General features: G+C 32.1%; 1 protein-coding gene across 8 annotated transcripts in view; it reads left to right on the plus strand.

The window, feature by feature from the left end:
* The window catches only part of ssh (Protein phosphatase Slingshot), a 176,091-nt gene that overhangs the window by 110,863 nt on the left and 52,620 nt on the right, over positions 1–12,608 (plus strand). For 7 of the 8 annotated variants that reach the window (XM_033469994.2, XM_076524764.1, XM_076524768.1 and 4 more), the window contains one exon: positions 3,815–3,880. The exons of the other annotated variant lie outside the window; for it this stretch is intronic. In XM_033469994.2, coding sequence (XP_033325885.2) covers positions 3,815–3,880 — 66 coding nt within the window. The remainder of the gene's footprint in view (positions 1–3,814; positions 3,881–12,608) is intronic. 8 annotated transcript variants of the gene reach the window in all.

A 12,608-nucleotide genomic window follows, 5' to 3' on the forward strand; every position in this document is an offset into this window, starting at 1 on the left:
TGAATGTCAACATTCGCATAGTCGCTTGGTGTATGTCCGAAATATTTGCTAAATACCCTTATTTCTGACTTACACCGGTAAATGTTGACATTCGCCATGCACTAATGGTGAATGTTGAACATGTTGGAGATTTATATTTTCTTCTCCGTAAAAAAAAATTAAGAAAACGTCGCTCGCGTTATCAAAGCTTGCATAAGACTGACAAAGTTGATTGACTCCGGAGCAGAACAAAGGATTTGGCGGGAGGGAGCCAGTCACTTGTTTTTTAACTCTTCTGTTTTGGACCTCCACCAGAGCATATCTGTGATTGTCGACACACACCGGAGAGGGTCCGAATGTACAACAATGCAATGAAACATTCGATCTTTCACCGACGTATTTGGTATCTGTTGACATTCACCGGTGAAAGTCGATATTCTCCAATTTCGGTCATTCACGGTAACATATATATATAATAATATATATAATTATATATAATAGATTGCAATAATTATATATGTTTATTTTAAATTGAAACTTATTCTTGGCTTTAAATTACTACTCTTCTTATCATCACATAACACATACGATGTTGGTAGACCGCCTATAATTTAAAAAAAAACCAGGTCGCAGTATTGCAGTATATATATATATATATATAATACGATGATAATAAGAGAAATATGCTGACGTTTATTCATTTGTTGCAGCGTGCCTTTTAACCAGTTAGCTGTGTTCGACGAGTATATCCGTCACGGAGAAGTGGCAGTATTTCGTGTTATGGACGAGTATACTCGTCGCGCATAAGAAGCAGTGACCATTGGCTGTTTAAATTGTAATTTGTGTGAAAACAAAAACATATTCTGAAATTTCAAGATGCTTAAAATATTTTGTGGCCAGACCAGAATAAAACAAACAGATAAAACATATGAATAATTGTATGAATAATTCGCGATGCAATCGTATTCGACATGCAATGTGCCATTATGTATCGTTCCTTGCTTTGCTGAATACCACTCTACAGCAGCGATTTGAATTTTTAACTTTCATAAATATTTGATTTTTCTTGCGTTTTTCCGTTTATTATGCATGCAGTATATGTTGATGTTGAGTGAATAAGTAAATATTAGCAATAAAATTGTTAATTTTATCAAATAAAACCGTATTTTCGAGCCAATATTTCAACAGCAATACTTACTCTGTGTGTTTGACGGGTATACTCGTCGTCGCTTGATTCTCGCGAGGTGCGCGCTTTGAAATGGAAACGCCACAGCTGACTGGTTAAACAACAAACTGCTCTAGAATTGACCAACTTCGCATAAATGACGTTATAGTAGATGCACCGGTTGTGGCCACGTTTATAGATTTATATGAATTTCAACACAAATGTATTCTTCATGTATTGCATTACGTAAGAAATGTGCAAGTTTTAATAGATATTAAAACCGTGTGTTTTGAAACTATTTTAAGTGATGTGACGTACTACTCTCAGGTACAACAAGACAAGGCAAGAGTTATACGTATCACTGACGTTAATGATATTCCACTGGTTAGTGATATTTCGAAGGGTATTCATATGAAGGATAACAATGAGTAATATTTACAAAAATATATTTCTCAAGGAGCCACGTTAAAACTGTCCAAACATGAACATAGTATTATTTTAAATAGTAGTTCTCATTAATCCAACTTCATGTAAAAGGGCTTCATTAAATATACCCAGTTCGTGAATTAATAATTTACTATGTTAATTTATATAACAAATTATTTTTACATAATGCACATCGGCATATATTTTTACTTGTCTTATTTTTACTCGTAGAACACAGCTGAAATACTGAACGCTGAAATATTTGTTTATTTATTCTATTTATATATTTCAGTTCGTTTCCATATTCGTTCTTTGGCGGTACTATTCCGTGCAATTTTAATGAGATGAAATACTTACAAATATGGAACGCTAATTGATGCAAGCTAATTGTAAGCGTGCAAGATTTAATCTTGGTTGTAATAACGCTTGTTCAAATTACAGGTTTCATTCTATAATTATTATAGGCCTCGTGCTCGTGCGTTGTAATCGCACATGGTTATCCATCATCATGCGGTCATCATTTTGATTTTATTCGCTAGAGGTTCACTAGAGACGATGAAAATAAGATTCTATTGAAACTTGGTCGCTTTGATTCTCTTCCATGAAAATATGCAAGTTGTAAAATGCCGTTCTAATAAATGACAAAAGCCAGTAGTGGTGAACGCTTCACGAATTTCGTTGTTGCTCCGAACGTGCCGACAAAGGATAGACGTCCCAATTTCTATGTCTCTGGATACAAAAATGTATATAAAAAAAAAATAGTTTTATATATAACTTCATTATATTATATTATAAGTTTTCATTATGTTTACTTGCCAACATGTATGATTTAGAGAGAAGCATTACATTTTTCACATGTTCAAACATAGTAAATATTTTCCAATTGATTCTACACCAGATCTGATGAGTTTAAGTAGTATGTCTTGTGAAGAGTTGGAAGAAATTCTTACCGAAGATTTTCGTATAAATAAATTATTAATGTAATTTGTGTCGTACGAAATTTGCATTATACAGTCTTCATTATCTGAAATTAAAATTTGAGATTGTTAAAAATCTCGTAGACACGTGATATAAAAAAAAAAAACTAACTTTAGCATTTCGAGTGGGAAGTCAAATGGCTCTATTAATTTTTTAATTCGTGGACGTTTTCAAGGTTTTTTCAAAGGTCACCTTGCTGTTTTTCATCACAAACCTATATTTTTATTTCGGAATCATATTGTACGTAAAAAAATACACAACTTTTGTTTGGAACATTTTTTTGTAGGTTCAATATTTTTTAAGATATTTAGATAATTTTATTAGATTAAGATATTTATTGTTGATTTTTATGTTAAGGATAATTTTGTTTCTCTATTAAAGTAACAACGTTACTTTTAGAAGGTATTTTATTTCATTTAAGAACATCACATTACAAAAAAGTCGCCATCTTCTCTTCAGTTTATTAAAATTATTAAAAGAAGAAATACATTGTCATTACATTTCCGTTTCTTACAATTGTGTTGAAAAGTTTTTATTTTGCACAAAGATCCGCAGTCTATTCATTATCCACAAATTAACGTTTGCGACCATTTCTGCTTTCAACTGGTCAATTGTTCATGAAATGTCGCTCAATTTTCGAATTTAATACGAATTTTAATAAGTGAATTTCACATTCACAGAAGGTGAATAAGACCTTCAAAAGGGTTAACTCGACTTGCAAAAATATGAATATTTATTCGTATGAACATTTGCAAAAATATAAATATTACTTGCAACAAGGTGAACATAATCTACGAAAGGAACAATTTATTACCTTGTTGAATAATGAGATTGTTTGTTTGCACTTTTTTAGGAATTAAATGTACTAGCTTGATGACGCCGATATAGCGACACTCGCGGGGCTTCGTCAAACCCGTCAAACTAAAATCGACGAACGACATAACTATTACACTAATCTCTGTTCTGAACGAGAGAATAGAAACGGGAGAACATTTTGTTCCCGAGAAGTGTTCGATACCTGCCAGATTCGATGGAACATTGCTTTACAGGCCGAGTGAAAATGTAACAAGCTAAGCGTGATCGAAAATAGCATCGAGCTACTTGTAAGTACCCGCAACGGGGAAGTTGGGTCGTTTCGGCTAGCAATAAAATAGCTCGTCGATACGATCGGTTCGCCACCCTATATAAGGCGAGAACCACGTGGCCGTCGTAGCTTTCAACAGACCTAACTTGTCATTATTTCCCCATTTTTTTCGTTTGTTACAGAGGCTTCAGCGTCAGCGTTTGCAGTCGACAGCACATTTTCAAGCCGGTGTCCGTGCAGGCTATGTGGTAAGTCAAGTTTTTGAGCAAACATTAGCGATGGAAGTAAGTCCAAGCGAATCAGATTCGCTTTTAATGCGTCCGATTTTTTTCCACGAAGTTTGAATAGCATTCACGAGAAATGATGCTTTCCAGTACAAAATAAATTCATTTTCAGTACATCGGTGAACAATGACTTTGTTCCGGATGTCTTTTATTAGTTTATAAACGAAAACTCAGAGAACAAAAATAAAACTCTGATGGTGTCGATAAGTGGTTATTCGTAACCAGTATTATGTATAATTCTGACCACTCAGAATGATTATTTATAACCAAAAATTATTTTCGTCAATTGTAATGGTTATCTGTAACAAATTAACACTCTCGTCATCGATGATTGTTAACTGCAATGAAAAAACAATTTTCGTCATCTACATATAATATTTATTTGTAACTACAGAGTGTTTCGATCATTTATAATGGTTGTTGGTAACCAACATTATTTTAAGCATAATTTAATGGTTACGCTTCGATTTTTTCTCGTTTTGGTTGTAACAGTTATGGTCTCTGTGAAAAACATAAGAAAATTTATAACGAATAAGTGAAAATATTAAATTAATGTGATTATGATCTAACTAACTGCTCCGAGTCTTGTTTATATTGAGATCCTAATTGACATTTCTGCAAGATCTAACTATGTTAAATAATTGTTCGATGATGAACGATTGCTGCTTTCATGATAATATTCGGTGTACCCAGACAAAGAGAATAAACTATTTGAAAAAAGAGTTTTACTTAAATCAAATTCTTGTAAAACTCATATAATATGAAATCTGTTTGCCTGATATTATTTCTCAAAGATTATTGAAATATTTATCTGTTCATTTATTTATTTATTTATACTTTAAATCAGATGGTTCATTTAGAAAATACAGAACTGTTACATGTATATAATGTTCGATGTCATTTATTATTGCCAGTTTCTAAATTCTTACCGAACATTGTTTAATGAAATCATAAATTATTGTAAATCTTATTGAAATGAAAATTGAATTATCATATTTGAGACCTAAAAAAGACGAACTAATTCATTCTTTGAAGTTGCTATTATTTCAAATGGATCAATATGATTTATTTTTACAATCAAATACAATAAATCCTCTCCAATTTAAAATACAATAAATTCTCTCGCTCAGCTTATAAACAAAAATGGATAATTTCGGAGGAGGAGATACGATTATTCGATCCTATGCAGCTCATTTTTATAGTCGCCGATCGTCAACAACTATAAAAACGAGCCGCGAGGATCGAATAATCGTATCTTCTCTTCCCAAAGTGTCCATTTTTTTTCTAAAAGCTGAAGGACAATTGTAGAGAATTTACTGTAATTACTTCTTACTTTCACAAAATAAATCTGTGGAAATTAATTTCGAACTCTAAACTGAGCGGATTTTAAACACTAAATCCAGTTTCATTTATGTATGAGAAGAATCTTCTAATATACATACTAAACATGAAAACCAGTTATACAAAATAGATACTACATTCCGTTAGGGTAAAGTATTAGGCTAAAGAAGTAAGATACGAAAATGAAAGTTAAGCGATTAAGAAAACGAAAGTTAAATTATATTAATCAGTTATGGCGATTCAAACTGAATGATCAAATGTTGGCAAGGATTTGCTGGAGAAATCGAATTTATTATAACGTGAATTAGCTGTTTTGCGGATTCTGTTTGAACAGATGCGATCTCCGACGATTCCGAAATAAACTTCAAAATATGAACGAATAAACTAAACTAAACTAAATCAGCATAATAATTGTACTTACAGAACTTTACTATCAATTAGGTATTATGGGGGTATGCAGCATGTAAATATGATAAAATGGAGTAAATCAACAATGCTTTTTAAGCGTATAAACATACCGTAAAAAAAGAAGATTTTTTATCAGGAACATTAAGAAACATTTGAGCTTTATTTTGATAAATTTGCAGTTTTAGTGACATCGTCCTGAATCCGTTTTATTTTTGTCCTACTTTTTCCGAAATGTTTTATTTTATCATTAAAAATAATTTGTATTATTTCATAAACAAGCGTGTAAATTTGTATTGAATTTAAGAATTGAATAAAAATCGATCAATTTGAGTGCAGGAAAGTGAGCATGATCTACAAAAGGATTAATTTATAGTGCAAAGCTTGCAATACGATATTTATGAAGAACTTGATACATGACGAATAGAAGAAAATTTATTAAGATTCGTCTGTAATTTTTAGCAATTGTCGAATTTCAAAATCAACTTCTTCACAAATATCGTACTATAAGCTAATAATTAATCTTTTCGTAGATCGTATTCGCTTCTCTGTTCACATAATCGATCGTTTTTTATTCAATTCTGAAAATTCAATATGAATTCGTATACGTATCTATGAAATAATACAAATTACATTACAGACAACTAATTTTCATTAACCTTCAATTTTTTAATTTTATACGACTTTCATTGCAAATAATTATAAAGAAGTAAATTTAATTTCGAGAGGATGAATTTTGATGTGCAGAAAGGTGAATAATTTACCAGAATATTCCACACGTTCGAAACTTGGAGAGCAAGCAAATATTATATTTGCACATTCAAAACCACGTTTAGACTCTCTTAAGTGCTTAAAACGAACGGCGGACCTTTCTGATAAAATATAACTGGAAATGCTTAGGATCATTTATCTTTGTATTTATACATTTTTTTCAGCATATTTTTTATGGCGTACCTTCTAGATATGTTAGTTTTTTCTACAGGCTTTAACCCCTTAATGCACAGTTTTTTTGAAAAAGGCCGGCCAAAAAAATCAATTTTTTTTTAATGTAAAAAAACACAATTTAGAACGTTGTCTTGGCAAGAAAATTACAAAAATACAAAAATAATGGATATTTATATAATTGGTATGATTTCTAATTTTCAGAATATTACTATTATTACTATTATTATTATTATTATTATTATTATTATTATTATATTTTATTTTACATTATATTTTAGTAAAATATATATTGAAAAATGTGCGAATCAGAATCTGAATATGAATACGCTGTCGGAAAGCGGCTCACAAGGAAGAGATAAGTCGTAAGTGATAAGTAGAAAAAGGATATATTTTATACTTGAATAAGTAAGTGTTATAGCTTACAATCCCACGTAAATGATAAATATCAATAAAACGATTGTTCTTTTTTTGCTTTCACATTGTTATTCTCAATTCTCGATTGCATTCGAGTGTGAAAAATTATAGCAACATAAAGTAAAACGCCGCTCGAATTATCTCGAGTGTGCACAGTTTGGCCAGTTTAGCGCGCTCGAGTAAACTCGAGGCCAGAAACTTCACATTCAAATTTCAATTTCTCCAGTCTGGGTCCGAACGGACCCTCAGTCCGCCGTTCGAGTGTTAACTCTAAAATGAAAACCTCGGAGATACTCCGTCCCGTCGCTAGAAAACGTGTTCAACGTAAGTCGTCGTGTACATTTTGGAAAAAAAAAAACAGGCGTATGTTCCCTTAATCCGGGGAAACCTATAGACACACCTATCGTTCCCGGTGTTATCGATTCAATAGAGGAGCGATCGTTGCCGTATATGCCTAATAACCGTGACTAATAAATAACGTCGTGTAATTGCAACGGATGGCCCGAGACGACACCCACGGAAGACGTATAGGGTCAGTCGACGACGCAGAATTAGGACGCTTGGCAAACCGAAGCATACGCGAAAAATTGCTGGAAAACTACACTGAACTATACAATCATTTTATCATAATTTATTATTAGACTGCGAATTTGATGCATTTATAGCAAAAACGAGTACATAGTTCCAATTTAAAATACGAGAGAAATTGAAAGAATTAAAAAATATCAATGTATTGATTATGACTAGATGATAACGATTAAATCGATTAAGTACAGAAGACTGTGAACAATCCATTGACAATGTTCATGTTTGTTTTACATGTTACATTAACCTTTTCACATGGTAAGAAACACAATTTTTTCATAACTCTTAAATACAAAGTTTCGCTGCTTCAATTTCACGTAATTTCTCAACAAGAATAGCCGATAATCGCGAAAGCCAACTTGGATCTGCGTTCGCATTTTATTTAACGAGTGACACAAGTAACTACATTTTAGGAGTAATTTATTTATCCAGCGATAACAAAAACACACTTGATCATTGTTAGAATACTTCGCTCGTTTTAATTGTGCCATTCAAAATCCATAAACAAGCATTTCATTTGTCCTCCCCGTTTCTAAATCGAAAACTGGGTTAAGTTGGTTTTGCACTCAATGCCTCGATTGCACTTTGATATTTCTGATTGAGCAGTGTCGGATGGCAGGTCATTTTGCGCGGAACGAGTTCAATGGAATCTTCTTTCGGTGCGTGGCGTCGAGAGAGAGGATGATTGCGGCGCGGCGCGACGCAACAGAAAACGAAAAAGAAAAATGTCGTCGAATCGGCGTCGCGCGATGCTATCGATGCGGAAGAGGTCGAGCCGAATGAAAGTAAAAATGAAGCGTGGGCCGTGGCTTAATTGGTCGGCATCGCAATTGTCTCATGCGCGGTCGGACGGTGAGGAACTTTCTTGTGCCTGCCCAACCTCTTCCGCTCGCGTATTTTTCAGCGCGGGTGAAAACACGTCCTGCTCTTCCCACACGAATCGCCTCTGCCGGGTAATTATGCTCGATGATCTCTTTTGTTCGGGCGGCTCCACGCGAAATTCATTTCGGTGCCGCTCGTCTGGGCCTGTCGTTGCAAATTCCCTTACGGCGGCACGAAAAGCGCCTCGGCAACGAAAAATCCTTCGCGTATAGAACTGTCGCAATTTTTTATTGAATACTGTCGATTCGTATTGATCAATCTTGACGTATCCCGAATCTTGAAATCACTACTTTCGCAATCATTCGTTTCTCTCATTTTAAACGTGTTCGCTAAATGGTGGCAATTTTTGTTTAACAATCATTTGAATTTTATGCAGATGTGGTAGGGGCCTTATACGATTTTATCGAAATTATACATAATTTTCCAGAAGTTACATCCAATTTTGTAGGAATTATATATAATTTTCCAGAAGTTACATCCAATTTTGTAGGAATTATATGTAATTTTATAGAAATCATCACACACACATATACAATTTTATAGAAATTATATACAATTTTATAGAGATCATGTACAGTTTTGTAAAACTTATACAATTTTATTGAAATTATATTGGAGAAATATTTCTCTTATATAGTAAAGTGTATAAATAAATAAATGATGTAATTTATTCAGAACCCATGTACAATTTTATAAAACTTGTGATCTCCAGTGAATAAATATTTTCTCTTTGATATGAAAAGATAACGCGTCTACCATAACCTTTTCGTATCAAAATTGATACAGTAGTTCTATTATGCATCTACAGATATCTTGCAGATATCATTTGATAAATATTTATCAATTTGACTAAGCATTCATTCATGGATCGTTAAACACACTTTTAAAAGCAGCTGTAACTATGTAAAAATGCTTCATCGTACCTACGATAATATCATTCAAGGGATTAAATAATTATAATTTTAACAGACAAGTATCTTAAATGTTTATTCATTCTCTCTAAATTTAAGCATTTCCTTCATATACTTCTGATTCGACCGCAAATATGCAAAAATCATGCAATATAAAAATTATCTTCATTGACGAAGAATAGTTTCAAACCGTGTGCCTAATCTTTCTGAAACTTGCAATGATGTTTCATTTTCTTATGTATGCACACAGGAGCTTCCACAACGAGGGAATCGAATTTAAAAAAATGATACAATGATATAATAACAAATGATTCGCTGTTTCGAGATGACACGTATAGATGAAACTATCTGGGCGTTATCTATCAACCGTGTTATCTATAGTAGTGTTTCGCAACTCCGTTTGTCAATAGATTTAATTGGCCGTTGTCTCTCATTATCGTTGCAGTTTCTTAGTGTGTTCAGTCTCGCATCCAGGTTAATTAGAAGTTAACTATAGCACTATTCTGGCCATTGTGTACGCTGTTTGAAGTACATCACGCAAGTGCAAAGAGTATGTATACATATGTTGCATTATTCATATACAGAGCATCCGAGTTATTACTAGAATCTAGGAGAAGTGGGTAAAATACGATCTAAAACCAACACAATGCTTATCTTTATTAATATTATTTATATTTATTAATTATTTATATTTACAATATTTCTCAATAATTTTGAATTTTTTTCAACATCATTTACTGTCGCGAGATTGGTATATATATATAAAATATAATTTGTTAAAGAATTTCAAATTAATACGAAGAGAGAGAGAGAAAGAGAGAGAGAGAGAGAGAGAGAGAGAGAGAGAGTGTTTAAGGAACGCGTCAAAATGGCGAGTATCAAATTTTGAAGTTTACGATTATTAAAATTGTAAAGACTTCTAGGGAATTTTTATTCAATAAATTTTTTTTCATTAGACATGTATGTAGATGATAATCTCTAAAAATTGGAATAAATATGTTCTTGCTATTTTTATGAGGCAATATAAAACAGAGGCTTTAGTGCTACGTTAACCTTGTGTTAAAGAAGATGTTGTTTTTCAAAAAGAACTCAATTTTTCCAGGAAAACAGTTATAATAACGATCTACTGCTAATAACGAACGATGTTATTGGTAGATCGTGGATCTCTGTACAAAAGAAAAATTTGCTAAGTCGACACTGTAAGAAACAGAGATTAAATAAAAATTAATATTTTTCTATTTATAATTTCGAGAAGTTGAAAACTCTGCAATGGTATCCTTAAATTCTTTCAATACCCTCACAGTTTGATATTGCAGCTATGTATTCACTTCTGTCATAAATGCATAGAATCCACAGTCTAGTTATCAGTTAGGTGCATGCGTGCCAAATTGATTTTTAATTGCTTTTTTCTCGAAAACGAATTTCCTGACGCGATTTCACCGATTTCATTTGTGCCAAAAATGTTAACTCATACTTTATAATTATAAGGTAGTAGACAGACTCGAGCAGCTTATTCTGAAAATAATTTGTACCAATTAGCATTGGAAGAAAATAATGAAACCAACATCGAATGCCACCGTTTGAAATGTTTAATTGATTCACTGATCGTTCCAGCTGCATCGATCGTTGACAGTAGATACATTATGTTGCTACATCAACGTACTTTCACCGACAAAACTTGCGAATCAAAACGATTTAATGAACATTGGACCTACTAATTATGCCTCTGTGTGATTAACGTAAATCGTTACCGCGAATTTCTTTCCATTCATGCAGAGCTTTGAACATAGAGATTCCTGAAATATTAATAAAACGATTATCTTCATAAATAACAGAAACATGCAGTGGCATAGCATATAATTCCATCGTATAATTACACGTTGTCTCCCAACCTTGTCGATACGTGTACTTATCCGAAGGAACTCGATACTTTCTATAACAAAACAAATCGAATCAAAAATAAGAATTTTTTAGACTTGTACTAAATAAATTTAAATTTTCTATTTAATAAACGTTTACTGTAACTGTAGATATTATTATTAACAACGTCAACAAAATTTAAGTCTACAAAATTTAATTTAAATTTTTATTTATCACATTTTTAATTTTATTGTAAGTTTCAGATTCTTAGTTTAAATTTCTTAATTATTAGTTTCGAAAATCCGACTCACGGTTTTAGTTAAAGACATTATCAAATTTTACAAATGTTGATTTAAACTTAAATTTATTTATTATCAACTGAATTTAAACTTTTAATTTACATATATCTAAACTAGTCGAAATATATTATGCTATATCATTACCGATCTCGAATGTTATTATCATTCTCGTTGTTTATTTCCGCAACAGTCGAGCAGCGGAGCTCGGGTCCGTCAGACCTAGGGTATAATTATAATAATATTATAATAATTAATAATAATATTATAATAATTAATAATAATATTATAATAATTAATAATAATTATAATAATATTATTCGAATATTTATTGTAATTTCTGACAATTAATGGAAACTTTTACGCGTTTCATAGAGTTCTATGGAAAAAACTAACATGTCTGGTAGGAGTACCTCCGAAAAACTGTTGAAAAAAAATTGGGTCAGAGAATTTGCACTCGAAATTAATTCTTTTCCAGGTCATGTTCACCGTTTTGCAAATACTAAAATTCGCTTATTCGTAATTCATTCGAATCAAATTCGTATTACCGACTTGAAAAATTTAATGACGCTTTTTGAATGATAAATTATTGAAGACTAACAGAGACTAATTATCTGTAACGAAATTTGCATTATTTTTAAAATGTGTACATAAATTCATAGCGTACTTAAACATTGTTTAAACGACCGTCTAGTTTGATCTGTGAAAGGGTTTCGAAGGAATCGATCTGAAATCGTAACTTTTTCATTGAAATGACTTGATAACGCTGATTTTGTTTCAAAATCCTGAAGCGGTTAATATAGTTTAATTCTGCGATCAGATTTGAAATCAGCGTGTCAAAATCTACGGGAAATTATGTAGGATAACATGTCATTAAAAAAAATGCAACTGTACATATCGGATAAATCACAATTTTGTTGAAATATTTGAAGCTTAATATTCGTTTTCGATATTAAAAAATGTTCATACTACTACATCATTTCAGCAAGATCATCGATGTATCTCATTTCTATCAAAAGTTCGTTGATTTTGAAACAACCTCGTCACTTTGCC

Source organism: Megalopta genalis, chromosome 10 (genome assembly GCF_051020955.1).
Source record: "Megalopta genalis isolate 19385.01 chromosome 10, iyMegGena1_principal, whole genome shotgun sequence".
Classification (NCBI taxonomy): Eukaryota; Metazoa; Arthropoda; class Insecta; order Hymenoptera; family Halictidae; genus Megalopta; species Megalopta genalis.